This window comes from Rhinoderma darwinii, chromosome 8, assembly GCF_050947455.1.
Source record: "Rhinoderma darwinii isolate aRhiDar2 chromosome 8, aRhiDar2.hap1, whole genome shotgun sequence".
Taxonomy (NCBI): domain Eukaryota; kingdom Metazoa; phylum Chordata; class Amphibia; order Anura; family Rhinodermatidae; genus Rhinoderma; species Rhinoderma darwinii.
In genome coordinates this window covers 83,311,078-83,338,044 of record NC_134694.1, presented here as the reverse complement: position 1 = coordinate 83,338,044, position 26,967 = coordinate 83,311,078, and the positions used below count along the sequence as shown (strand labels likewise).

At 40.7% G+C, this 26,967-nt stretch overlaps 1 protein-coding gene across 1 annotated transcript in view; it reads left to right on the top strand.

Moving 5' to 3' along the window:
- TRPC5 (transient receptor potential cation channel subfamily C member 5) overlaps positions 1-26,967 on the top strand; it is a 311,378-nt gene that overhangs the window by 159,248 nt on the left and 125,163 nt on the right. The window contains exon 2 of the mRNA XM_075835838.1: positions 1,499-1,897. Within this exon, the coding sequence (XP_075691953.1) occupies positions 1,520-1,897 (378 nt within the window). The 5' untranslated portion in view covers positions 1,499-1,519. The remainder of the gene's footprint in view (positions 1-1,498; positions 1,898-26,967) is intronic.

Sequence of the window (26,967 nt, the reverse complement as noted above, 5' to 3'; positions counted from 1 at the left end):
CTTATGCATTTAATCTCTTCCAAGTAGTTTTATGTCCTCAATCCCGGACCACCTCTTTGGACGGCTTAGGAGCCAACACATATCTCTTAAATAACAATTTGCAAGACTACAATATGCAATGAATATCAAATATAGTGGATTTTTATAATGTTTTGGATATGCTTAGTAAAGAATTATGACTCAAAGAGCTATTTCTGTGCGAAAAGTATTGTGGTATGTAGTTATATACCATAATATAATACTTGGGAGCAGAGTCAGACTAGGGTTTCTTGAGCCCACCAGAGGAGATGATTATGAAGCTCCGAAATCTATAAGTATAGAACATGTTTTAATTTCAACATAGTCCTTGTTGCTATCGTTGCAGACACAGGACATATCATCAATAAGATCTAATAGGTTATTAGTGAATTATCCCATAAGAAATAGACCCTAGGGTTAAGTGATTGGATCCAAAGTGCTCCAAATGGGGTTGTCTTCTGCTGGACCTTTAAGGCCCATTATTTTGTTAGAGCCTGGGCCCACCGGAGGATCCTCTGGTTCTTTGGTGGGCCAGTCCAACCCTGCTTGGGAGGCTAGAACCTAAAGATATTTTAAATTAGAGAGTTTTAAGTCAGAACGTAGGGGGAAATTTCTTGACTTTTAGAAATGTGGAAATTTTTTATATTGCAAATGTATCAAAAATCGCAATATTTATCGCAATATATATAAAGTTTACACCGCCCATATAACCTTTATAAAAAGTGATCAGGGCTTTGCGAAAGAGGTGTTGCCAGAAACTGGCGGAAAATATAGTGGAAATCTACACCTAGCTGTCGGAGATTTCTCTTTCTGGTGCATTCACAGGTAATTTAATAAGCGGTGCCCCTCTGACATTATGCAGGCCGGCCTCTTCTAATGACGTTTCATCCCATGTGACCGCCGCTATAGCCTGTGATTGGCTGCATGAGTTGAAACGTCATCCCAGGAGGCCGGCCTTGATGAAGAAACACAGACTCCTGGGCAAGTATAAGATTATCTTTTCTGAGTTGCATTTTTTGCGGTGTTAAGAAGCAAATCATGTGTGACCCTCTCCTCTTAGACATATATGGCATGTTCTGTGGATAAGATGGGAAAACCCCTTTAATTTTGTCCTTCTTTAACAGCGTTTTAAACTAAATATTCAATTCTGACAGTTTCAGAAATAATAATTCCTTGCATTTACATATTTATCCGTATGATATAAATTTAAAGCCTATCTAGAAGACAATAAAAGTAATTAACAACATGGGAAAAAGAACGTATGCAGTACATTTATACTGTTTTAAATATGTTTAACAGTCTACCTCCAAGATAACAAAAGAAAATTCCTAGCATGTTTTTATTATGAATTTTCTAAATGAACACTTTAGTTAAGGCAAATTTATTAACACATGAAAATTGTCCCTCCGTCATGTCAATTATTATTATTGTTATTATCATAGCAGTTTTACACAGATCTATTATTTTTCTTCTCTTACAGGTTGTAATAGCACTATGAACAATGGCCCAGCTTTACTACAAAAAGGTGAATTACTCACCCTACAGAGATCGGATTCCCCTGCAGATTGTGCGGGCAGAGGCAGAGTTATCACAGGAAGAAAAGGCCTACCTCATTGCTGTGGAAAAGGGAGACTATGCCAGTGTCAAGCATGCCCTGGAGGAAGCCGAAATCTACTACAATATCAACATCAACTGCATGGATCCACTTGGGAGAAGCGCTCTACTCATAGCCATAGAGAACGAAAACCTAGAAATCATGGAGCTTTTGCTCAGCCACAGTGTATATGTGGGAGATGCTCTTTTGTATGCAATAAGGAAGGAAGTGGTGGGAGCTGTGGAGCTACTTCTAAGTTACAGAAGACAAAGTGGAGAAAAGCAGGTGAGTGAAAAGATCAAATCTGAAACAAAATTGTAAATTCACTATTTCAATGATTTCCATTTTTGTCGTGTTTTCCAACAGTGATTATGAGGGGTTAATTGTTTTTAGTGGCATTGAAATCACATTTATTAGTTACGACAAGGGCACATTATACAAAATATGTCAGTGCCCGGGATTTTACTTTTGTTTGTAAAAATTACTAACTATGTAGCTATATAAATATAATATATTGGAGCTTCGGCTCATTGGAAATTTGGGAGGTTGAGATTTATATGGCTTTAAATATTTAATGATAGATGTTATTAGATCATTGTTAGCTGTGATTTGTACATAGAGAAATAAAGGGAAGAGAGAGACGGTGCCTCCCCTGCACCACCACTAAAATGAGTCCAGTGCTTAAATATCTTTGGTCCATAAATGTGTAAGTCCTTCTAATAATTATTTTAGTTCTTTGCCACGCTATGGGTAATTTAGTATTTTTGTGGCCTGTTTTGCTGACTGTATGTTGGTTCTTATGCCCTCCCTGGAAGCCTTGAATATGACATCTAAGGGAGCATGCTGCAATAATTTATGTGGAAATATAGTAATAAAAATATTACTATATAAAAGCACAGTAACATGCATAGCTCCAAAGGACAACATTAGCAGCCTATTCGGGATCTGTAGATGCAGAAACCTTACAGATCCCAAACATTCTAGTCTATAAGGGATCTGCAAACACAGGTCCCGCACGGGTGCGAATCAGACATGAAAAACAACTTTTTCAAACACATTTGTCTGAATATAGTCTTATTTTGACACTGCGTATTATAATACTAATATAATCGCACCAGCTTCTACGCCTCTACGCCTCACTAAGGTTTAACTGATTTTTTCAAAACTGCAAAATTGTTAAACGTTAATAAAGCAACAGTATTCTCTGTTTCCTTACAAAATCTGTAGTCCATTAACCATATCATTAGCTTTACCATGCAATAGCGGTTTTTATAACTTCACACTCTACATGGGGCAATGTTTTCTTGGGTTCCATCAGAGCTGTGTTCATCTAGCCGAGAATAATTCCTCCTAAGGCTGCTATGTCTTTATAGAAGGCTTCTGCTACGTGCGGGGAAATTGCCTGGGACTGAGCAAGTGCATTAATGCACGTGTTTCTATTACTAATAAAGGATCTATGTAAGTTTTCATTTACCACTAGAACATATTTGTATCAAAATAATATAGAAAATTAACTGTTAATCTGATCTTCTTCGTCATTTTAATGCAACCTCAATCTTACATATAAAGATCATGATGATGTTTGTGCTGTGTTATATTTCACAAATATCCCTGAAATATACTTGTTGGCCTGGCACCAAAATAAATATGTCTTACTGGTCCACCAAAGTTAAGATGGCCATGCTATGATAAGGCTCAACAGAAATGCCTGATGATTCCTCCATCAATGCGAATAGTCAGATCTGAGCGATTTATTTTACTCCTTGCATATTACAAGCACCACCCATTACTAGAGGACTACATGCATGTACCAATATGGAAATCTAATGCCATTTATTTTGCATAGCCAGAATGATATCCAAGTGGATAAGAATCCTATGGGATCTGAAGAATTTTTTTTCAGACTATTGTAACAGCTTTAGACAAACTACTCAAAAACTGATAATGTTCATTGGATAGTCAGCATTCATTGTCACCCAAGAGCATCTTATATCTTAATGTTATCCTCATCACTCACAATAACTTGTACCACATATGCCGAGTCTATAAGAAACCCATTATAATAGTCATATCCCAATGTAATAATAGATAGAGTAACCCTTTACCATCTTACTATGAATGTAAAATTTAGGCTATAATAATAATAATTGAAAAAAAAACTTAAATGTGCATAACAGTTGTACAATTTTCGGTCCTCTAAATGACCAGGTTAAGACACCAAATTTTTTTTATAGGAGTTGTCAGGTTTAGACAAACCCATTTAATATTGCAAACCCCAAGTCAATTATGTGGTAATCTTCTTAACTGGGAACACCAACCATGGAAGATGGGGAAGCTGCAATATTTCAACTGGTTTTCCCGCAGCAACTCGGCACAACAGTGATCCTATTGAAATCAATGTGTATATATACCATCAGTTAGTTTCAATAATTGTTCCTGTAATCTCCCAACTGTGAGATATATATATATATATATATATATATATATATATATATATATATATATATATATATATATATATATGTATATAGCTGTTCTGTATATGAGATAATCTGCAAAGCTAAATATGCCATAAAATGACTTCTGAAAATAGGTTGTTTAACGGCAGATTACTAGATGGGTTAGGAATAATTACCAAAGGGTGTTTACTAATAAAATGCGGCAATAATACAGAAAGCATAATTGAAAATAAAAAATGCTCTTTTTATATTGCACTTGTGTCTTTATCCTAAAATTGCTAAACATTATTATAAGAGCTATAAATAAAGCAGATAAATCCCTTACAAGTTCTCTTTTATAAGATTAATTTACATATTTCCTATGCGTGAGTGTAAAGATATGCTAATTAATTTCAGAGATTTCATTAAAACAACTTTAATTTCTTGGATTGCAGAGCAGGAGAATCCATAGAGATTCTATCCGCAGGGATAATTTAGGAGCAGAGTCATTAAATTATCTCTCCCCTCTATGAGATAAACAAGTTAGCTACTGCAGAAGAGAATGATTACTTATGATATATTATTTTTCCACTGATAGTGATAAGATTATGCTTGTTTCTTACAAAATAAGCGGAGACAGATTTACAGAACATAGACTTACTGTAGTCTTAGATCTTTATAAACAAGTTTCATGCTTTTTTTAATTAACATAAAGGGGAATTTATTAAGATTGGCATTTCATGGTACGCCAGTCTTAATAGACAGAAAATGAGCGAAAATGTGACACATTTATTAAGAGGCGAAGGCATCTTTATAAATGTGTTGCACCTTTCGGCCGATCGTGCACTATAATTGAGGCACAACTACTGCAGCCATGCGCCATTCATTCCCCCCCCCCTTCCCATCAGAATTACTGTGAAATAGAAAAAAAATATACTCACCTCACCGCTCAGAGTACCCTCAGTCTCCTTCAACATCCCGCTTGGCCCATACAAGATTCTGATGCCGGGTAGCATCATGGCTTTATATGCAACCCAGCACTCAACATCATCAGCGTTGCGTCACATAGAACTTCCTGACGCTGGCTGGCGTCAGGACCTTGTATGAGCCGCAACATGCGAAGGGAGTTTGAGGGGACCCGAAGTGGAGCTGTGAGGTGCGCATTCATTTTTTTAAATGTATTTAATTGTCCGATGGAGGGCAAGGTATGGGACCCGACACGGACCGCTACCTTACTACACCCCACAAAGTGAAATATACGCCAGTTAGGAGCTAGCGTATATATACGGAAACAACCGTTTTGTGGGCATTACTGGTCGACTGAGGGTAGGACGTAACATATCCTGCGAAAGGGGATTCAGATGTTGAGATGTATGTTAATATATTTTAATCCTCAAAATGCTCAGCAACAGAGTAGCATGGCTCCCTGATATCAGCTGCTAGGAGCCCATTAGCGAACTTGGTGGAGGAATTTTGAAGACGTTCAGCTTGATCAGTTCTGTTGCTTTGTCTCGGAAATTTAATGAGAGCAAAATAAGGGGGAAAAAAAATCTGAAACTGAACTGCAAGGAACATACTGGATTTGTCTACTGTACACAACGCATTCTTAAAAAGCAACCTGTCGTCTTATAAGTCTGTTACAACTGACCCTTCATTCTAACATAGCTGCTGCAGCGTAGAAGATAAGGGGGGCTAATGTAACTGAAGTACGAAGTATACACTTAGATTTTATAGATTATTGAGCTCAGGATATATTGTTAGAGATTAAAAGTCAGAATTTACACGTAAGCAAATTCTACTTCAAGAGATTGTCCGTTTTTGGAAATACCTTTTTGTTAGAGGGATATTCCTTTCTTAAAGGGAACCTGTCACCAGCATTTTAGCTATAAAGCCAGCAATACCTGGTGAAAGTGGGTGAAAAATCATTGTCATCTAAGCTATAAATATGTTCTAAGTAAGCTCTGTAGCTTTAGTATTCCGTTTTTCAGTGGTCCCACGCCGTATGCAAATGAGCAGAAAAGAGTCAAATCTTCATCTGAAAAGAGTCAGGTTTTCATTCCTCCAGCATCTCAGAGTGGACTCCACCTCCTTCTTTTTGATTGATAGCTCCTTAGCCAGTCAGGGCCGGACAGGTGGTGGCAGGGGGCGTGGTTAAGAAGCTGCATCCCAGAGGAAAAATAATTACCATAAAAGGCGGGAAAAGTTTAAACGACTATATTTACTGACAGAGGAGGACTTCAGGAAAAAAGAGAACAGGAACGCACTCTGGACAGCTGCGGCTATTGAGGGGTCAGGCGAGTTTAACAGGTAAGATGTTGATGACAGGATCCCTTTAAGGTATGTTCATACGACTTGTTTTCAGGCATATTTTGGAGCGTAAAACGCTTGTATTACGCTCCAAAATGCACTACAAAAAAAGCCTGCAAACAGTTTCCCTTTGATTTCAATGGGAAATACACTGTGTAGTTTTATGCTGCTGAATTGAAAAAGCGGCATGTAAAAATACTCCTCTTAAAAAGAAGTGGCATGTCACTTTTTGAGGTGTTTTTGGAGCAGAGTTTCCATTGACACTACAAAAAATGCTTAGAAAAATATGCCTTAAAATATGCTTGCAAACACCAAAAACGCTTCGAAAATCATCTCTCAAAATGCCAAGGCTGTTTTATCTTGAAATCAGCCTCATATTTTTCTGCCTCAAACATATGCCGTGTAACATAGCCTTAAACAGTGGCGTAGCTATAGGGGTCGCAGCGGTCGCAGTTGCGACCGGGCCGCTAAGCCTATGGGCCCCCGTTGCCATACCACATGCTTGTTAAATAAATCTTCTGTGCTGTGAAGCAGGCACTTCCTGGTTACGTTCACATGGTACACTTAGTGTACCATGTGACCGTGTTGTCACATGACACATCTTCCATCTAGTGCAGTGGAAGAGCCGGTGCGGAGGACTCCAGGTGAGCTGCAGAGTCTGTATTGTAATGTATTGTGTTGGCTTGTAATGTACTGTAATATATTGTGTTGTGTTGTATTGTGTTGGCTTGTAATGTATTGTGTTGCCTTGTAATGTATTGTGTTGTATTGTGCTGTTTGCGGTGGAGAGGGGGGGGCCGTTAAATTACAGCCCTCCCTCCTCTCTCCACCGCAAACTGCACAATACAACACAATACATTACACACTGTTGGTCGCGTCTTCCTGGGGATTCGTGTGAAGACCTGCGAGGGGGGGGGGGGTCGCGAGTCACTCAGTGAGGTCCCGGTTCCATTCAATGCTGGAGCAAGGAGCTGACGTCTCCTTGATCCAGCATTCACTGTGCGCCGAGTCACTCATAGCACACACTGGAGGAGGCGAAGGATCCTCCACCTGGCGTGGGAACGAGGATAGGTAAGTAATTATATTATTTTTCTATTATGCACATATGGGGGCATTATACTGTATGGGGGGGCTGATATTGCGGGGGGGGGGCATTATACTGCAGAGGGGGCTGATATGGCATGGGGATGATAATATGGGGGGCATTATACTGCATGGAGGCTGATGTGGGGGAATTATATTGTATGGGGGACTGATATGGGGGGCATTATACTGCATGGGGGCTGATATGGGGGAATTATACTGTATGGGGGGTGATATGGGGGGGATTATACTGTATGGGTATCTCATTTGGGTCGCATTATACTGTATGGGGAGCTCATATAGGGGGCATTTTACTGTATGGGGAGCTGATATGGGGGCATTATACTGTATGGGAGCTGATATGGAGGGGCATTATACTGCATGGGAAGCTGATATGGAGGGCCATTATACTGTATGGGGAGCTCATATGGGGGGCATTATACTGTATGGGGAGCTCATATGGGAGGCATTATACTGTATGGGGAGCTGATATGGGGGGCATTATACTGTATGGGGGCTGATATGGGGGGCACTATAATGTATGGGGGCAGCTATGTGGGGCATTATACTGTGGGGGCTGATATGGGGAGCATTATACGGTATGGGGCTATTATGGGGGGGCATTATACGATATGGGGCATTATACTATGTGGGGGCAGCTATGGGAGCATTATACTGTCTGGGGGCATTATACTATGGGGGCTGTTGGGCAAGGCGTCTGGACATAGGCGCGTGTAGGGGTCTGATGATGGTGGTGTTGGGGAGGGGTAGGGGGCCCAAGCTGAATTCTTGCACCCGGGCCCATGAGCCTTTAGCTACGCCCCTGGCCTTAAACATATATCTACAAATGCATGACATGCCATAAAGACACCATTGGTACAGGCCTCACCTCTAGGACCCCTGCCTATTGGGAAAATGAGAGCTTTATGACCCCTGTTTGCCAATTCACATTTTCCCCATTGAATTCAATGGAGATAGAGGACTGTGCTTGATTGCAGCCCGTTCCATTGAAGCCGAGTGCTGCTTGCTCGGCTCTTTCTATTTAATAGAGAGGGCCACGCATAGGTTGGCCACCTCTTCATTGAACTCAATAGGCAAAGCAGCCGTTGTGACTCTGCAAATGGGGATCGCAGAACCTTGTTATCTCTGTGGATAACTATAAAATAAAAATAGTGCAACTCAACCATATGTTGCAGGAGGTAAAACTAAAAGATCATTATCATATTTAGCTCTGCAGGCTTCGGAAATATATTTCCTGTTCTAATGGTGAAATGAAATGATCTTTGGTAGAGGAAATAGTAAGTGGTGCTTATAGAATACAGAGAGTTAATGAATATTTAATATGCTATCTTCACACAAGTATGTTTAAAGTGTACTGTACTTCATAAGATTAATATTAACATAATTTAAATTCATCCCTTTTGTGAGCATCTGGTATGCAAAAATATGCCATTTTCCATGAATGTGCTATTACATAGGAAGACGATACACACTTTCCCAGCCTTCTGCAATGTTCACTATGGTTAAAAGTCTTACTTAGGCCCCATGCACACGACCGTGCCCGCAATCACGGCCCACGATTGCGGGCACGGCTGGCCGCTGACTGACAGCCGCATTTTCGGGCCGTTCTCCCATACAAAGTATGGGAGCACGGCCCGCAAAATGCGAAAGAACGGACATGTTCCATAATTTCCGGAACATTTCCACGGCACTGACACCCTTCCGTAGTGCTACGGAAAGGTGTCAGTGTTCAATGAAAGTGAATGGCTCAGTTTTTGCAGACCGCAATTGCGGTCCGCAAAAACGGAGGTTTTTTACGGTCGTGTGCATGGGCCCTTACAGAGTATTTCTAGTTATTTGTTCAAAGTTTCTTTCTGAGAGCTGACCATACATAATGAGATATATCTCCCGTATTCAGACCCTACCCGGTATGCTGGCGGGCTGCCAACATAGTGGGTTATGATTTTCCATAAGATAAAGAAGGGATTGCATAATCACAATTAAATAATTGAGCACCATGTAACCATACATACATAAATACATACATACATACATACATACATACATACATACATACATACATACATACACACTTACATACACACATACATACATACATACACAGGGTGGACTGACCATTTGAGCCGCGTCCAAGGGTCCATGACCAGGGGATGCCTAAAGCCGTCAAATGCTGTATGCGTTAGAATTCAGTGCAATGTCTGGAAAAAGAAGGGGAAAAAAAGTCATAAATAAATGGTGCTCAAGTTCAATGTGTTAATAATCTATGTAATTCCTTACTGTTTACCATTGTGTTATGGCCACTTTCACACAACAGTATTTTGGTCAGTATTTGATCAGAAGTTTGGATCAGAATTTGGAAAGCCAAAACTAGGAGTGGAACCTACACAGAAATAAAGTATAATGGAAAGATTAGCATGTCTTCCATGCATTGGACCCACTTCTAGTTTTGGCACCCGAATACTGATGAAAAATACTTACCAAATACTGACTAAAATACTACCGCGTGAAAGCAGCCTATTGGTGTGCCAAATTACATCATAATAAGCCGGGTTCTACAGCACCAAACTACTCCTCTCTCAAGAATACTTACTACATAGCAGTCGCAGATATCTATGGTGCTAAACAATACTCGATCCATGGCGGCATCTATTCTTTGGTGCTTGCATCAGCAGAAATATAATATTTTATGCTGACAAGTGGACCCATCAATAAGGGGTTTAGCACTTGATGACACCTGGACTTTGCAATTTTCTGCTACTAGCCCTATGGTCCAACACAATCAAATGAGGCTAATACTTGAAAAACTAAGACATGTTGGACTTCAAATAGGCTTTTAATGTACTTCTCTTATCAGAAACATGTCTGAAATACAACTATGGAGTGCAACTTTAAATGGTTTGGAGAATTTCTTCCTGTTGGATGGGTCCCCAATAAAAGGCTGATCACAGGGTGTTCTACTGGTGGGACCCCCAGCTTTCAACTGCAATCTGTTGAGGAATCCAGCAGCAAGCGTTCAATTCCTGTACAGCGCTAACACAGGGTAAATGAAGAGATAAAAGTCATCCGTACCTACTTATTTTGGTCGGATCGGCGGCAGCATGTATGAGGGAAGCCCAGCATGTATGAGAGAAGTCAGGGGAAAGTAGGATTGAAATTTTTTTTCCTTGGAAATACGCCACTGCAAGAGTTGTGACAACGACTTATACTGATATAAAATTGTGATGTGTAAATAAGCCTTACAGTATGTCATGGAAAATGTAAGCAAGCGCATATACATGCGTACCCTCTGAATACAGTGAAAGCATTTCATTTTCACATGTAATATACTAGTATTAGCTCTCATTTATTTTCATTATTTTTATTCACGAAGGGTAATGACTATTTGGGTAAGGTGTAGTGCCCTATAAATCGCCAGCTTTCAGTTATCTATACGTTTCTGAGGCAAGTAAAGAATTGCAACAAACAGCGGCGGAAATACAAGCAAAATACTAATCCTATTTTTATGATGCAGTTTACTAAAAAATAGCATTTGGGCTATAAATAAGCCGTGTATAATAGTCAAGAGGGATTCTAGGGTATTTTTACCTCCGCAAGAAACAGCAATGTATAGGCTCTTCATTTACAAGATAAAATGGAAGATGGATTGAATATTTTTATGCTGATAGACTTTTCTGCCTGTGCCAGATCTTCATGAGCGGAGCCTTTTATAAAGTGACTGCAACACTTTCCATTAAATACTTGAATAGATTTTCAAAACCTAGCCCTGAAAAAGAATTAGCGGGATAAGAATACAGTAAGCTGTTTAGGAAAGCTTAAACTTAAATCTATCTCCTTGAAAACGGAAATTTTTCACTTTTGTAATTTGTCCTAAGAAAAGCAGATTGCCATCAAGGTTTCTTTAAAGGGAAATGATACATTTTATGTTCAAGCAGTTCTTTTATTTCCACTGAGAAAATGAACAGCAGCTTACATATAGTTTTTCTCATTAGCTGCATTAAATTACTATTATTATTGCTATCTTGAGTTTTACGCCGTGGGGAAAAGACACGTGCAATATGTTAAGAGATTTTTTTAACCAAACCTGTCCACAAGGTTCCTTAAAATATTTTCTTAGCTCTGTATGAAGGGCATCGTAAAGTGTCAACAAAGCAATTAATGGTCATTCTGCAGAGGCTTGATCTCCTGGAAGAGGTTAACACCGCAAAGTTACAACTACGACTTCAGCAATAGTTACTCCCAGGTTTCCTATACACATTTGACTGTAAAAAATAAGAACATTTTAAGAACCCACAATCACGCAATCATAAGATATGTTAAGGTCACCAGTCGTTTCAACAAGTATTTAATTTTCTCTTGCATCCTTCACCCAACCAACCGCCACATATTCTAACTGTTTGATATATTTAATTTAATATATATTTTATATGGGTACAGCAAATATTTGAATAATATAACATCTTCAAACATGACCTCACCAGATGGGAAGGAAGTTTGGCAGCTCATCATTGACCATATCAACATATCCACATCTGTCCAGAATAAAGCCATTACATTGCTTAGTCACGCACTTTATCGTGTTAGGGTTTAGGGAACCACATCAACCTTAAAGGGGTATTCCCAAAATAAAAATTTACGGCATATTCTCAGGATTTTCCATAAATGTCTAAAAGATGCGGGTCTCAGCTTGCTTGGCTGTAAATCACATAGAAATAAAAGGAGAGAGCTATGGATATGTGCGGCCATCTCTCTATTCATTCACCACCTAGATACGGCTGCCTCACCAGGCAGGCAGGGATTGGATGATACTTGTTCTACAGATAGGTGCGGATACCAGAAATGAGAGTCCCATGTATTAGACATTCTTGGCATATCCTATGGATATGCCATAAATGTTTAAGTTGGGAATGCCCCTATAGGTGTAATTACTGATGTCAAATTGCCTCATTCAAATTGGGGGCAATGTATGTGAGAGACGCCAACCAAATTCCCCTATAAGGAAGCTTATCACCTACAACCAATGTTCCCTCTAAGTCTTGGCAGCTCCTGAGCAGGGCAGTTAGGGAGCAGGGCAGGTCAACATCAATGGTGAGTAATCTGATGACCAAAAGTAATACCCCCAGTAAACGCTAATATATCATACTACATAAGAGAATAAGAAAACTCATGATAAATTAGTTTTAATTACTTTTTTAAATACTATAATATTAGAAGTCCACCAGAAAAATAGACGACAGTTATAAACACCAATTATAGGCATCAATGAAAGAATCCTTCATTATACCACTGTTCTTATAGATAGCGCCACACAGACCCCCTGTAGAGAGTGCCACACAGACCCCCTGTAGAGAGTGCCACACAGACCCCCTGTAGAGAGCGCCACACAGTCCCCCCAGTGGATAGCGCCACACAGACCCCGCATTAGATAGCGCCACACAGACCCCTGAGTAGATAGCTCCACACAAACCCCCTGTAGATAGCGTCACACAGACCCCCTGTATACAGCGACACACAGACCCATGTAGATACTACCCCATGTATATACTGCCACACAGACCCCCCCTTGTATATACTGCCACACAGCCCCCCTTGTATATACTTCCACACAGCCCCCCTTGTATATACTGCCACACAGCCCCCCTTGTATATACTGCCAAACAGCCCCCCTTGTATATACTGCCACACAGCACCCCCTTGTATATACTGCCACACAGCACCCCCCTTGTATATACTGCCACACAGCACCCCTTGTATATACTGCCACACATTCCCCCCTTGTATATAGTGCCACAAAGACCCCCCCCTTGTATATAGTGCCACACAGACCCCCCCCTTGTATATACTGCCACACAGCCCACCTTGTATATACTGCCACACAGCCCCCCTTGTATATACTGCCACACAGCCCCCCTTGTATATACTGCCACACAGCCCCCTTGTATATACAGACACAGAGACCCCCCTTGTATATACTGCCACACAGCCCCCCTTGTATATACTGCCACACAGACCCCCTTGTATATACTGCCACACAGACCCCCTTGTATATACTGCCACACAGACCCCCCTTGCATATACTGCCACACAGACCCCCTTGCATATACTGCCACATAGACCCCCCCCTTGTATATACTGCCACACAGCATCCTTGTATATACTGCCACACAGACCCCCCTTGTATATACTGCCACACAGACCCCCTTGTATTTACTGCCACACAGCCCCCTTGTATATACAGACACAGAGACCCCCCTTGTATATACTGCCACACAGACCCCCTTGTATATACTGCCACACAGACCCCCTTGTATATACTGCCACACAGACCCCCCTTGCATATACTGCCACACAGACCCCCTTGCATATACTGCCACATAGACCCCCCCCCCCCCCGTTGTATATACTGCCACACAGCATCCTTGTATATACTGCCACACAGACCCCCCTTGTATATACTGCCACACAGACCCCCTTGTATTTACTGCCACACAGACCCCCTTGTATATACTGCCACACAGACCCCCTTGTATATACTGCCACACAGACCCCCCTTGTATATACTGCCACACAGACCCCCTTGTATATACTGCCACACAGCCCCCTTGTATATACAGCCACACAGACCCCCCTTTTATATACTGCCACACAGACCCCCTCGTATATACTGCCACACAGACCCCCTTGTATATACTGCCACACAGACCCCCCTTGTATATACTGCCACACAGACCCCCTTGTATATACTGCCACACAGACCCCCTTGTATATACTGCCAGACAGACCCCCCCTTGTATATACTGCCACACAGCCCCCTTGTATATACTGCCACACAGACCCCCCTTGTATATACTGCCACACAGCCCCCCTTGTATATACTGCCACACAGACCCCCTTGTATATACTGCCACACAGCCCCCCCCCCGTCTAGATAGCCACACACAGCCCCCTTGTAGATAGCCACCCAGCCACCATTGTAGATAGCCACACACAGCCCCCCCTTGTAGATAGCTGCACACAGCTCCCCTTGTAGATAGCCACACACAGCCCCCATTGTAGATAGCCACACACAGCCCTCTTCGAGATAGCACCCCCCATTCCCTTGTAAGTAGCACCGCACAGCCTCCCCCCTTCTCTTGTACTGCCTACCACTACATCTCTTTGCTCTGCCTGACACGACGGAGGAGGAGGTGGTCATGCAGTGAAGATCGGATCACTTTCGTCTGGGGTCAGTGATGGCACAGCACTGGACCAGTTCAGTCACCTGACCTTATGTCAGGTGACTGGATTGGTCCACTCCCGGTACCCACCTCACTTGTCAGCGGACGGCCTGCATGCCGTCTCTGATACTCTGGGCTATCTCCTCCTTTTCTCACCTTCCGAGAGTTCTCATTGGGTGGCCGCTCCGTGAAGGTGAGTGAGGGAGGAGATTAAGAAACTTCCGCCCGCCACACTGACAGTGCACAGGCTTTAAAGTTCAATGAGCAGGGGGCCTGTAGAAGGTGCCGCGCACCTTATAGGGAACATTGCCTACAACCATAACAAGGTCTCATGCAATCTCCAGATTTTCACTACTCAACCTATGATCATCATGAAAGTCTATTAAGTCCTGCGGGACTAAGCCATTGTTTGATTTTTGATTTTCGTTTTTCAGTCCCCACCTTCTAAGAGCCATTGATCTTTTATTTTTTCCCATCAATGGAGGGCTTATCTTTTGCAGGAGGAGTTGTAGATATTGGAAAGTACCATGTAATGTGCTGGGAAACTGAAAAAATTATTGTTTTCAGGCTGAAATTGGAAAAAACTGTGATTCCTCCATTGTTTTTTGGTTTTCGTCTATATGACTTTTACCGTGCAGTAAAACTGACAACTTAACTTTATTCTGTGGCTTAATACAATTACGGTGATACCAAATTTTTATATTTTTAAAAAAATTGTACTACTTAAAAAAATAACTTTTTGTTAACATTTTTTGTTTTTTTGTTTCACCACATCCTGAGAGTCATAACGTTCTTATTTTTCCGTGGATTTAGCAGTGTGGGAGCTCATTTTTTGTAGGACGAGCAGGAGTTTTTATTGGAACTATATTTTGGTACATACAATTTTTTTGATCACTTTCTATTAACTTTTTTGTAGAGCTAATTTGACCAAAAACGATTTTGGCATTTTAAATGTTTTATTTTTTACCTCATTCACCGTGCACGTTAAATAATGCTAGATTTTAATAGTTCAGACTTTTACGGACGCAACAGTACCAATTGTGTATACTTTTTTATTTTGTACATTACTTTAGAGGGAAAAGTGGTTTTAGAGGGAAAAGTGGTTTTTTTTGAACTATAAATATTTTTTTTGTTTTTGGAACATTAAAAGAACTTTATTTAACTGTTTTTTACTTTTTTTTATTAGTCCCCCTAGGGGACCAAACAAGCGATCATTGGATCACTTCCATGATATACTGCAATACTAATGACTGACAGTCTCCTTTAAAGCCCTGCCAGCCTTCATCAGCCTGTGAGCACACTCCATACTACCCCTTAACCCTTATTACATACAGTTACGTGATAATACGTTAAGGGGTTCAAAGGCCATTGTAAGAATTTTTTTCTATTGTTCCAGTGCATCCAAAATTAAGCAACTTTGCTAATATTCTTGATTAAAAATGTCCTATTGTTTTGTGGCTACAGCTACTATACAAAACTATGTGTCTCTATGGTAACAAATAATTTCTGTGTAGCCTGATTCTTTTTTCCGTCCCCTACTTTTTATGGAGAAATGTTAAACGAAGATGCATAAACAGAGCCTCTAATATACTGCCAGAGAGTAAGCTATTAGGCCCTGTTCACACGGAGTTTTTTGCAGGAGGAAAATTCCTCCTGTAAAAACTGACCCTGGAGGTTTTCATGTTTGATGTGGTTTTTGACGTGGTTTTTGACGTGGTTTTTGAGGCGGTTTTCCAGGCGGTTTTTCAGGCTGTTTTTGCCGAGGTTTTCACACGCATGAGGCTGGGTTCACACAACCATGTTACGTACATAATGTACGGAACGTATTTCAGCCGGAAGACCCGGACCGAAGACAGTGCAGGGAGCCGGGCTCCTAGCATCATAGTGATGTACGACGCTAGGAGTCCCTGCCTCGCTGCAGGACAACTGTCCCGTACTGTAATCATGATTACAGTACGGGAAAGTAGTTCCACGCAGAGGCAGGGACTCCTAGCGTCGTACATCACTATGATGCTAGGAGCCCGGCTCCCTGCACTGTCTTCGGTCCGGGTCTTCCGGCCGAAATACGTTCCGTACATTATGTACGTAACATGGTTGTGTGAACCCAGCCTCATGCGTGTGAAAACCTCGGCAAAAACAGCCTGAAAAACCGCCTGGAAAACCGCCTCAAAAACCACGTCAAAAACCACGTCAAAAACCACATCAAAAACCACATCAAACATGAAAACCTCCAGGGTCAGTTTTTACAGGAGGAATTTTCCTCCTGCAAAAAACTCCGTGTGAACAGGGCCTTAGTAATACATTAATTGTACTTGTTGATAATTCATTGCTTTCTATGTAAAGTTCTGTTAATAGAGTTCTGTAAAATAGAATAGCAAGTATGCGTCGCCTTCCTTCTTCTATAACGGCAAATCATCACAATATATTTCACCAAACACATGTTCTGTGTCCCATTTACTATACTTTTGCTACTATTATTTGTTGGGCACTGAAGGGTTAATGCATGCATCATCAGGACTGTGCGAAACAGAAAAAATTCCTTTGTGAAAATTCCCAACAGCGTTTCCAAATTACATTTGAAAGTCCATTGGAAAAAAAAATAATGAATCAGTCATCACTAAATAATGGAATATAATCATAACTTATACTAAAAAATTAGCTCCTAAGCACTCATGAGGCTGCGCTTATTTGGATTTTGCATTGTGAGTACACAACAGCGCTCAATCCTTCTGCAATTACATGAGCAATTTACTTGTAAAGCCATGTACGTAAAAGGGGCTGAGCTGGCTTATGAGGGGCTCAGCAGGTCAGGTACACAACACATTCCCTGAGGCTATGTTCACATCTACGTTCTGTTTTCCGCTGTTCTGCTACATCCTAGGAGCCGCCTCTACCACATGACGGAAAGCAACTGTGTTCGCCAGAGCCAAATAGGTTCCGTCGGGTTTCTGCCATGGTTTCGGTCATTTTGCCAGACTAAATAGCGCTGCATTAAAGCCTTCGACGTAGATGTGAACAGAGCCTGATCCATTCAAGAAATTTGCTATGTCCCATTGTGGAAAACAAGTAGAAGAATTAAAAACTCTCTTCTTCCCACATAGATTTTCTTTCTTGTGTTTTAAGCTGCATGAAAGAACTGCATGTTAAAAAGTCAGCAGTTTCAAAAATGTAACAGCGTTTTTTAATAAAAATGTTAGTGCCATTTTTTATTAAGTGTCATTTTGTACATGCGTTTTTGAAGTCCTAAAGAGAAGTCTAAAATAAAAATGCCTAAAAAAACATCATACCTAGAGCATGTTGTGTTTGGAAAATAATGCTACTGACCACAAAATTGCCTCAAAAACGCCACAAACCAAAACGCAGTTATATGTAGTGCATTTTATATTTCACTATAGACTTTAATGTAACATCTGGCCACACTAAAAAACACATCAAAAAATGCAGTTAAAAACACACTAAAATGAAGCAAATTTGTGTGTGCGTGTGTGCGTGTCTGTGTGTGTGTGTGTGTGTGTGTGAATCCAGCCTAAGGCGAGATTCACACGAGCGTCGCAAACCTCGGACGTGAAAAAATGCAGTTCTTCACGTCCGGGGTGCATCCGTGTTGTACCGTGCGGGATGCATTATCACGCATCCCCCATAGACTAGAGTCTATGGAGGGATGCGTGAAGCGCAAAAAAAAATAGGACTTGTCCTATTTTTTCACGGACCCTTCACGCGCTCCGTTGAAACAACAGCCGCATGAACGGCCCCATTGAATTACAAAGGTCCGTGTGACGGCCATTGTTTCAACGGCCTTCATAAGCACATATTCAAGGCTCGTGTGAATAAGGCCTAAAAGAGATTTACCAGCATAGAATGGATAAAAGGCCCCTCAGAGTATCTGGACATTACTAGCACAAAGGCTGCATTACTTAGAAATAAGAAAAGGAAATGTTGTCATCACAATCTCTGACTGCATGCATTCCGGGCACTATCCACATCAACATCTACATGTATGTGGTAAATATTGATATTGATTATTTGAAACAACACAAGATATTCCTGACAAATTTGTACCGGACAGAAATCAGAAGTCGATAAGCCTAAAAGAAAAAAAGGTACACAGCGGTTCATTGTGCAGATCATCTCAGACAACAGGAAGGAGAGATTGGTAGCAGTTATCCTCACCTGTGGTTGTTGTGGTACCACAGGCACAACCCTGGTCCAAGCATGGAGTTTTTGGGTGGTCAGCAGCAGCTTTATCCCTGCCGGTAGATTGGTAAGGTCACCGCAATTTCAATCGAGCAAAGAGTGTAGTTAAAAGGGAAAATTTAGCAGTGCTGCTGACATCAGGCATGGACATAATCTTTATGCTAAAAGACTATATAGGCTACGCATTTCATTTCTGGGCTACTGTCTTCATCATGCCAATGGATTACATGAGAAACAAACACAACAATTATAGTTTACAAAAGTACTGGCAAAAAAAAAACAAAACTAAAAATTATGTTATATGAGGGTTCATAGGTTAAGGGAGATGAACCGGGAAGAGAGCCAATCACAATGGTCACGGTACGTAGAAAAACGGTTGCAAAAAGATCCAATATTGAACAACGATTGGTCAAGACAAATTGAGCACAAAAATTTAATATAATATACAACTTTAAAAAAAGGCTTTAAATAAGTATTTAAATAAATTAATTAATATATGCACCATGAAAGTGAATAAAGAGCAATTGTTTTTTTTTTTTTTTTTTTAAACGAATGAGCGAAAAAAAGTAATACAAAAATGCAGAACACAGGTACGGAAATAATGGCGCCAGAGGAGTGATACCATAAAGATTAATATCAAAATAGAAATTATATACGTAGATAAATATTAATATATTTATTAATATAGAAGAAGAGTCTGAGGTCTGCCTTTACTAGTATTACATGATAAAAACACCTCCTTAACTGTATCATCTAGACAAGATGGATAGAAACATAAAAAAAACAACACCGTGATTGCAGGCAAGGTAACGGTAAAGCATACAGGTCGCAAGGGCGACCGATGGACGCTTGCCGAACTATGAAGGCCTGAAAAGTTATACAGCTGACACAGAGCTTGCAGGTAGCTATGCTGAGATTTGATAGACTACGGAAGCCTGGGAAGGACAAAAAAGTTTCACAGTCAAACAAAGCGATGGATCTACAGGAGGATAAATGGACACTCTACATGGAATACAAAGAATATCATGACGGTCAAAAGAAAATGTGAGTCAATCACATTTGGGCAGAAAGGGGTGCTACGGTATGGAAGAGAGTGCAAGGAAAAGCTAATTTAAGTGATTCCTGTCGGAGATAGAGGTGGAGGGATAGCGGTTAAATTTGCAAAACCACTGGGTAATAAAATAATCAAGGGAGATTTCAGCAATATCATTGAGGCCCCCTGTTGTAGACAGGACGGTTTATAAATCCAATAATTATTACGTAGTTTTAATTTCAGAAATCCGTTTAGTGTGGAAGTGGGTATTTGTTATCGGGGTGACGGAGATGCTATTAAAATCACAATTATGATCAGATTAGAGCACAGTGTCTGGATACACTATGTTTAGGAAAGCCCATACTAGTGTTTGAGTGATGGTTATTAATACTGGTACGTAAAGATTGTATTGTTCTGCCCACGTATTGTAAGTTACAAGGTCATTGAAGGCAATATACTATATAGTCAATGCTACAGTGTCCTTATGGGAATGGTTTCAAGTGTCACAGCCGATGTAAAATTGTTACTCCTCTAGTTAATGTTATTACAACATAAACACCTGGTTCGGCCACATCGATAGGAACCGGAGATCGAGGGGAAAATTTTCATTGTCTCAGGCTTATTCTCCCGGAGTATTCTGGAAGCCGGCATATTACACAGAGCGAGAGATCTCCTGTATGTAATTTAAACTTTTTCTGGTAACGAATCCTTTAGGAGAAGGTCGTTCTTTAAAATGTGCCAATGTCTTGCGAAAATATTGGAAATTTACCCGTATTCCACATTTTTGCATAACTTCCTTCACTCAACAGTTTACTTCTAAAACAATTGCACATTATTCACATTCATGGTTTATATATATTCACTTGTTTATTAACTTAAATACTGTCTTTCTTTATATAAAGTTGCATATACATTTTTGTGCTCAATGTGTCTTGACAAATTGTTGTGCAATATTAGACCTTTTTACAACTCTTAACCTATTGTCCTCATATGACATCATTTTTTTTTTTTTTTTGGCTGTAGTTTTGTCAAATATAAATGTTGTGCTTGTTTCTCTTGTAAACCATTGGCCTGATGAAGATGCTAGCCCAGTGTCGAAATGAGTAGCCTAAATAAAGTCTTTTGGAATAAAATTGTGTACGCACCTGATGTCAGCAGCACTGCTATATCTTCCGTTTTTACTGAACTCTTTGCTCGATAGAAATCAGAAGTGGACATGTTGGCATTGGAACCTCTTAGTAGTGCCGCCAAAGACTTTGAGCTTGTAAAAGAGATGCCATCAGGGCAGTACAGGTGATACAGTTATGGCCCAGCCTAACAAAAAAAGGGGCGAACACTCACCTGTCGGCTACCCTCTGCCCTAAGTGATCGGGACCCATTTAATAAGGAATAACATGAAAACATAGAGCCTATTAATTTCAGAGGTGCCCAAAAAATGTCTGTTCCCCATTCAAAGGACTAAGGAAAGCTTCTTAAAGATCATATTATTCCCTCTTCATTTTCTCACACAGATTAAAATCTCTTTACCATCTTGATGCTTCATAATGACAATGTGATCCCCCTCCCCAAACCATCCTCCCTCAGTTGCCCACCAAACTTACATAGAGGTTTACCAGGCGGAGGATGGAGAAGGTGGGAGAGAACTCATGTTGCCCTGACCATGACCTTTGACTATATGGGGCTGAGATATTTTAAATAGTGGTTCTAGTAACTTCAAGCGATCAGATGTCCCCTTAGAAGTAATAGATTAAAAACAGTTATAACGCACAATAAAGGACCTTTTATGTTTTTTCTGGTCTCCCTTTAAGATATTTTCACACTAGCTTAAAAATACCAGAGAATGGCATAACTCATGCACAAAATACAGGTACTTAGGACATCCATAGAGAACAATGGTAAGAAGAGCAGGAATTTTTCCCTTGTAACAGACTCTGTACTGTGAGGTTGGAATGCTGGTTTAGTTATTATAAAAATAATTTAAAAAAATAGTTCAACATTCATACAAATAAAACCATCTGTGATTGACAATAGATGCCACGTCATGGGCGCCATGTATGCATGTAGCCTCCAATTACTCACCAAACTGTTCAACCATAAAACCGCCTGCCAGCTGTAACTTGTCAACTCTTGATAGCTAAAACACCATGTGAAATGACGTGAAATAATGTTATTATATTATGAATCCGGTATCATTTACCAATAACATTAAGTACTCAGAAAATACACGGTGGAATAAAAGGGATAATCACAAACACTACCTAAAATGACGACCACTATTTACAAGATGCCAACTTATTTATCCACCTTTCCCAGTACGAAAGGTATCCAATCCCCAGGTCCTGTTTTGTAAATCCCCTTCGCCATACCCCTCCTTCACACTGGTGTTTTAAACTGAATGAAAAACGCATGTTAAAACCGCCAGTATTTTTTTAAATGTAACATGCGTTTTTATGGTGTTTTTGGTGGCGTTTTAAATTGAGTGTCATTTTGTACATAAGTTTTTTTCTGCAGTTTTCAAGTCTTCTAGTGAAGCCTATAAGAAAAAAGCCATATTCCAGAGCATGCCCTTATTTTAAAAAAAACAAAACGGTATTGACACCAGAAATACCACTAACTAAAACGCTTTGTATGTAGTATTTTCTATATTTCACTATAGACTTAAAAGTAACATCTGTCCACAGCATTTTTGACCTTCAAAAATCCTGTGGGAAAACGCCACAAATAACACAGCAATACGTTGTGTGTGAATCCAGTCTTAAAAGGGTAACTGAACTTTCAACAAACTTCTGACATGTTATAGTGACATGTCAGAAGTTTTGATCGTGGGGGTCCAAGCACGGACACCCCCACAGAACGAAGTGGAAGAAGCTCTCTGGTGAGCGCTGAGCCGCTGATGTAGCGGTGTACGGGCTCAATAGAAAGTCTATGAGCCTGTACACCGCTGCATCAGATATCCGAAAAAACCTGATCAGAAATGAAGCGGCTCAGCGCTCACCAGAGCATTTCTGCCGCTTCGTTTTAGTGATCGGTGGGGTCTCAGTGCTCAGACCCCCACCGATCAAAACTTCTGACATGTCACTATGATATGTCAAGTTTGCTGAAGGTTTAGTTACACTTTAAAGGGGACATTGCCTCCCAGTTCCCTAATTTGTCCTAGAGCTGCTGTTAGCCTTTAGACTTTTGATAAAAAATTGCTTAGAATTAGCATTTTCACAAACTGGCAGTTACTAACAGCCTTGGTATTTCTACCATTGTTCTTTAAGTATATCAGTTGTCATTCTCTGAAAATCACAAGGAAACATAATTCACAAAAAAACTCGTATCTATATATGCTTTTTTCATTTACATTTTTCTATTTATTTTTCTGCCTTTTGTCAATTTTGTAAAAAAAAAAAAAAAAGGAAAGATCACTTGACAGATCCCAATTATTGTTTCCCCATGGAATGCAAACTGATGCAAAGTGTCAACATATCAGTTCCGTCAGGATAGATTTTTTTTTATAGCATTTCAAAATTGCAGCATTCTATGTGTTGTATCCTGTAAGTATAATTCAGTGCAACTGGAAAAAATAGATAAACAGTATAAACCTAACCTTAGTATTCAATGTTATTTATAAAAATTATCTTTGTTTTCTTATAAATCCTATTAGCACAGCCCATGCCCTTTTGCCCCATCAGATCATATGGATATTATAGGGTGAAGTCCACTGCTCAAGATCCCACTCTATAAACCATAGCAGAGACCGATTGGAAAAAATGGCTCCCACTCCGATGAATTCAGAGCAGATATGTATTACATGGTCGCCCATTAGTTATATGACCCCTTTAAAGAGCATTTCTCATACAGGATGACATCTTGAAATTAGGCATATGTCAGATAATAATACTCAGTTAGTGGGTGCCATGTGGCCCATAATTTATACGTAGACAAGCTTTCTCTCTTAGCTGACTGGCTGGGAGGAATCATCTATTTTTCTAAAGGCATTATGTAGTCCGGTATGGAGTGTTGATTTTTCAAACTCCATAAGGTCATCATAAGCTAGTTGACTTTTGTGTGGTTTGTTTTATTTTGCGTGTTTACCCACTATTATTTATATGTTTTATACTCACCCAAACATACTATATATCTACTTCTTTTACTCTGTTTTGGAGATTTTCTTTCTAAGGCCTCATGAACACAACCGTAAAAACACCCGTTATTGCGGGTCGTAATTACGACCCGCAATAACGGGCCCATAGACTTCTGTTAGTCACGGGCACCTTCCCGTTTTCTCACGGGAAGGTGCCCGTGCCGTTAAAAAAATAGAACATGTTCTATTTTTTCATTTTACGGGCCGTGCTCCTATACTTTATAATGGGAGCACGGCTCGCAAAAGCTCGTGCAGCCGGCCGTGCCCGCCCGTGCTCGTAATTACGAGTCGTAATTATGAGCACGGTCGTGTGCATGAAGCCTAAGGCCTGATGCACACGAACATATTTTTTACTGTCCGTAAATACTGGCGTAAATACGGGTCCTTGTTCACACGTATTCAACCCGCATTGCACCAGTATTTACGGACCCGTGTCACCGTATTCCACCCGTATTTACGGGCACGTTTTTGCTGCAAAATTACACTGCAGTAATCGGCAGCCCTTCTCTCTATCAGTGCAGGATAGAGAGAAGGGACAGACCTTTCCGTAATAAAAGTAAAAGAAATTCAAAACTTACCCAGCCGTTGTCTTGGTGACGCGTCCCTCTCTTGACATCCAACCCGACATCCCTGGATGACGCGGCAGTCCATGTGACCGCTGCAGCCTGTTATTGGCTGCAGCGGTCACATGGGCTGAAACGTCATCCCAGGAGGCCGGACTGGAGGAAGAAGCAGGGAGTTCTGGGTAAGTAGGAACTTCTATTTTTTTACAGGTTGATCTATATTGTGATCGGTAGTTTCTGTCCAGGGTGCTGAAAGAGTTACTGCCGATCATTTAACTCTTTCAGCACCCTGGACAGGGACTATTTTCTGACGTCGCCTAGCAACGCTCCCGTAATTACGGGTGCACACACGTAGTCATCCGTAATTACGGGAGCCCCATAGACTTCTATGGGCCTGCCCGTGCCGTAATTACGGCCTAAAATAGGACATGTTCTATATTTTTTAACGGCCCGGGCACCTTCCCGTAAGCATACGTGGAGGTAGCCGTGGCCAATAGAAATTTATGGGCCCGTAATTACTGGGGGGGGGAGTATGGAGTGGGCTCTGTTTCTAAGCCGTCAGAAACAGAGGGGCAGTCCCCTTTGACTTTGCATCGCCCAATCCTGTTCAGGGATTGGCCAGAGCAGTTCTGTCCAATCCATGAACAAAGGGCTGTGGCCATTTTAAGACAACACGGAGGGGACCGTAAAACTGTGGATCCACAGCAGAGGGGGAACTGGAGAGCATCAGACAATATTTACGTTCGTGTGCATGGGGCCTAACATATTTAAACAAAAAATGGTGGAATCGCTTTAAGTACAAAATTTACAGCAAATCATAGCTATTTAGATTTTGGTCAATCAATGAAAAAGAATGCAAAATAGCTTTCCACTAGATGGAATAAAAATGTTTCCTTTGTGCCACCTAAGTCAATGTTAGACCCTTTAAATAGACTTAAAACATGACTTGGGTTATCAGCAAAACCAGAGATACCAGTCTGTAGACAGTACTGCTTGTCAGGACAGAGTAGGGTTCTGGTTGGCTGTGTGAGTGGAAAAATCAGAACTTTATGAGAGGCAGTACACACGGCATCTCGGGCAGCCAATGGATGTCTCTGAAACATGATTCAGGTTATAAGTTAGGTTTGAAATTTAACCTACAAGGTAGCTTTCCAGGGAGCATCACTCTATAGACCCCCTTCTTGCTGGATCTCCGCAAAGAGAATCAGTACCTTACTAGAGTCAATGGAAAAAATTATCTGTTCACTCATCTCTAATTTTAACAAATAATATGACATGCTTTCAAAATTCCCACTTGAGTCACTAAAATATTTTTAACTGTACAGTATATTTAAAAATCATACGTCTATAAAACAGCATTTCCCCTGTGATCATTACAGAATTATGACTTGATAATGTCTGCAGCAACTCTCCCTTTACTCCCTGTCATTTTGGAAAGGAAAGAAAGAATGAGAATAAATTAGGCACCCTGGTGGCGATCAGCATGTATTCAGCTGATTGCAGCCAAACTGCAGTCTTAAGGCAGAGCTTTCTGATTGTTGCAAAGCAGCCGCAAGAAAAAGCTTGTGTTGTGGCATCCGTATACCCATGCGCTTTTGAACTTTCCATCAGCAGAGGGATTCATTTCGCTGCAGTTGGCTGACTTCACACTGAAAAGTACCAGACATAGTGGCTATTTATTCAGTGTTTCTTTTTTATTTAGCGTGATGCTGTACAATACATTGTCATAACAGCTCAACCTCTACCGCCTCTACTCAGCCATTTCTAGCTCTATAAGGATAACCAACGCAGCACAAAGGAACCTCACATAATAAAAGGACTATTGATCCCCACTGCTCACTTCAAAGGTTACTGCGCAGTAATGATTCAGGCTAGATTTATTATGTTTTTTTGAATGTTTCTTTTAAATGAAAATTGGTTGAACATCAAGGCAAGGAAATTGAGTATAGACTTAACCTCCTCCCGATATCCGCTGTCAGGGGGGGGGAGTATGGAGTGGGCTCTGTTTCTAAGCCGTCAGAAACAGAGGGGCAATCCACTTTGACTTTGCATCGCCCAGTCCTGTTCAGGGATTGGCCAGAGCAGTTCTGTCCAATCCATGAATAAAGGGCTGTAGCCATTTTAAGACAACACGGAGGGGACCGTAAAACGGTGGATCCACAGCAGAGGGGGAACTGGAGAGCATCAGACAATATTATTCCTTATACACCACCATGTTTAAAATATTGACCCGGGACCGGAGGGTTGCTTCAAACCCTGATGAAGGCTACTCAAAATCGCAATACACTACAATATATTAGCATTGCAGTATATTGTGCCTGCGATCCAATGATCACTGGTTGAAGTACCCTAGAGGGACCAATAAAAAAAGTT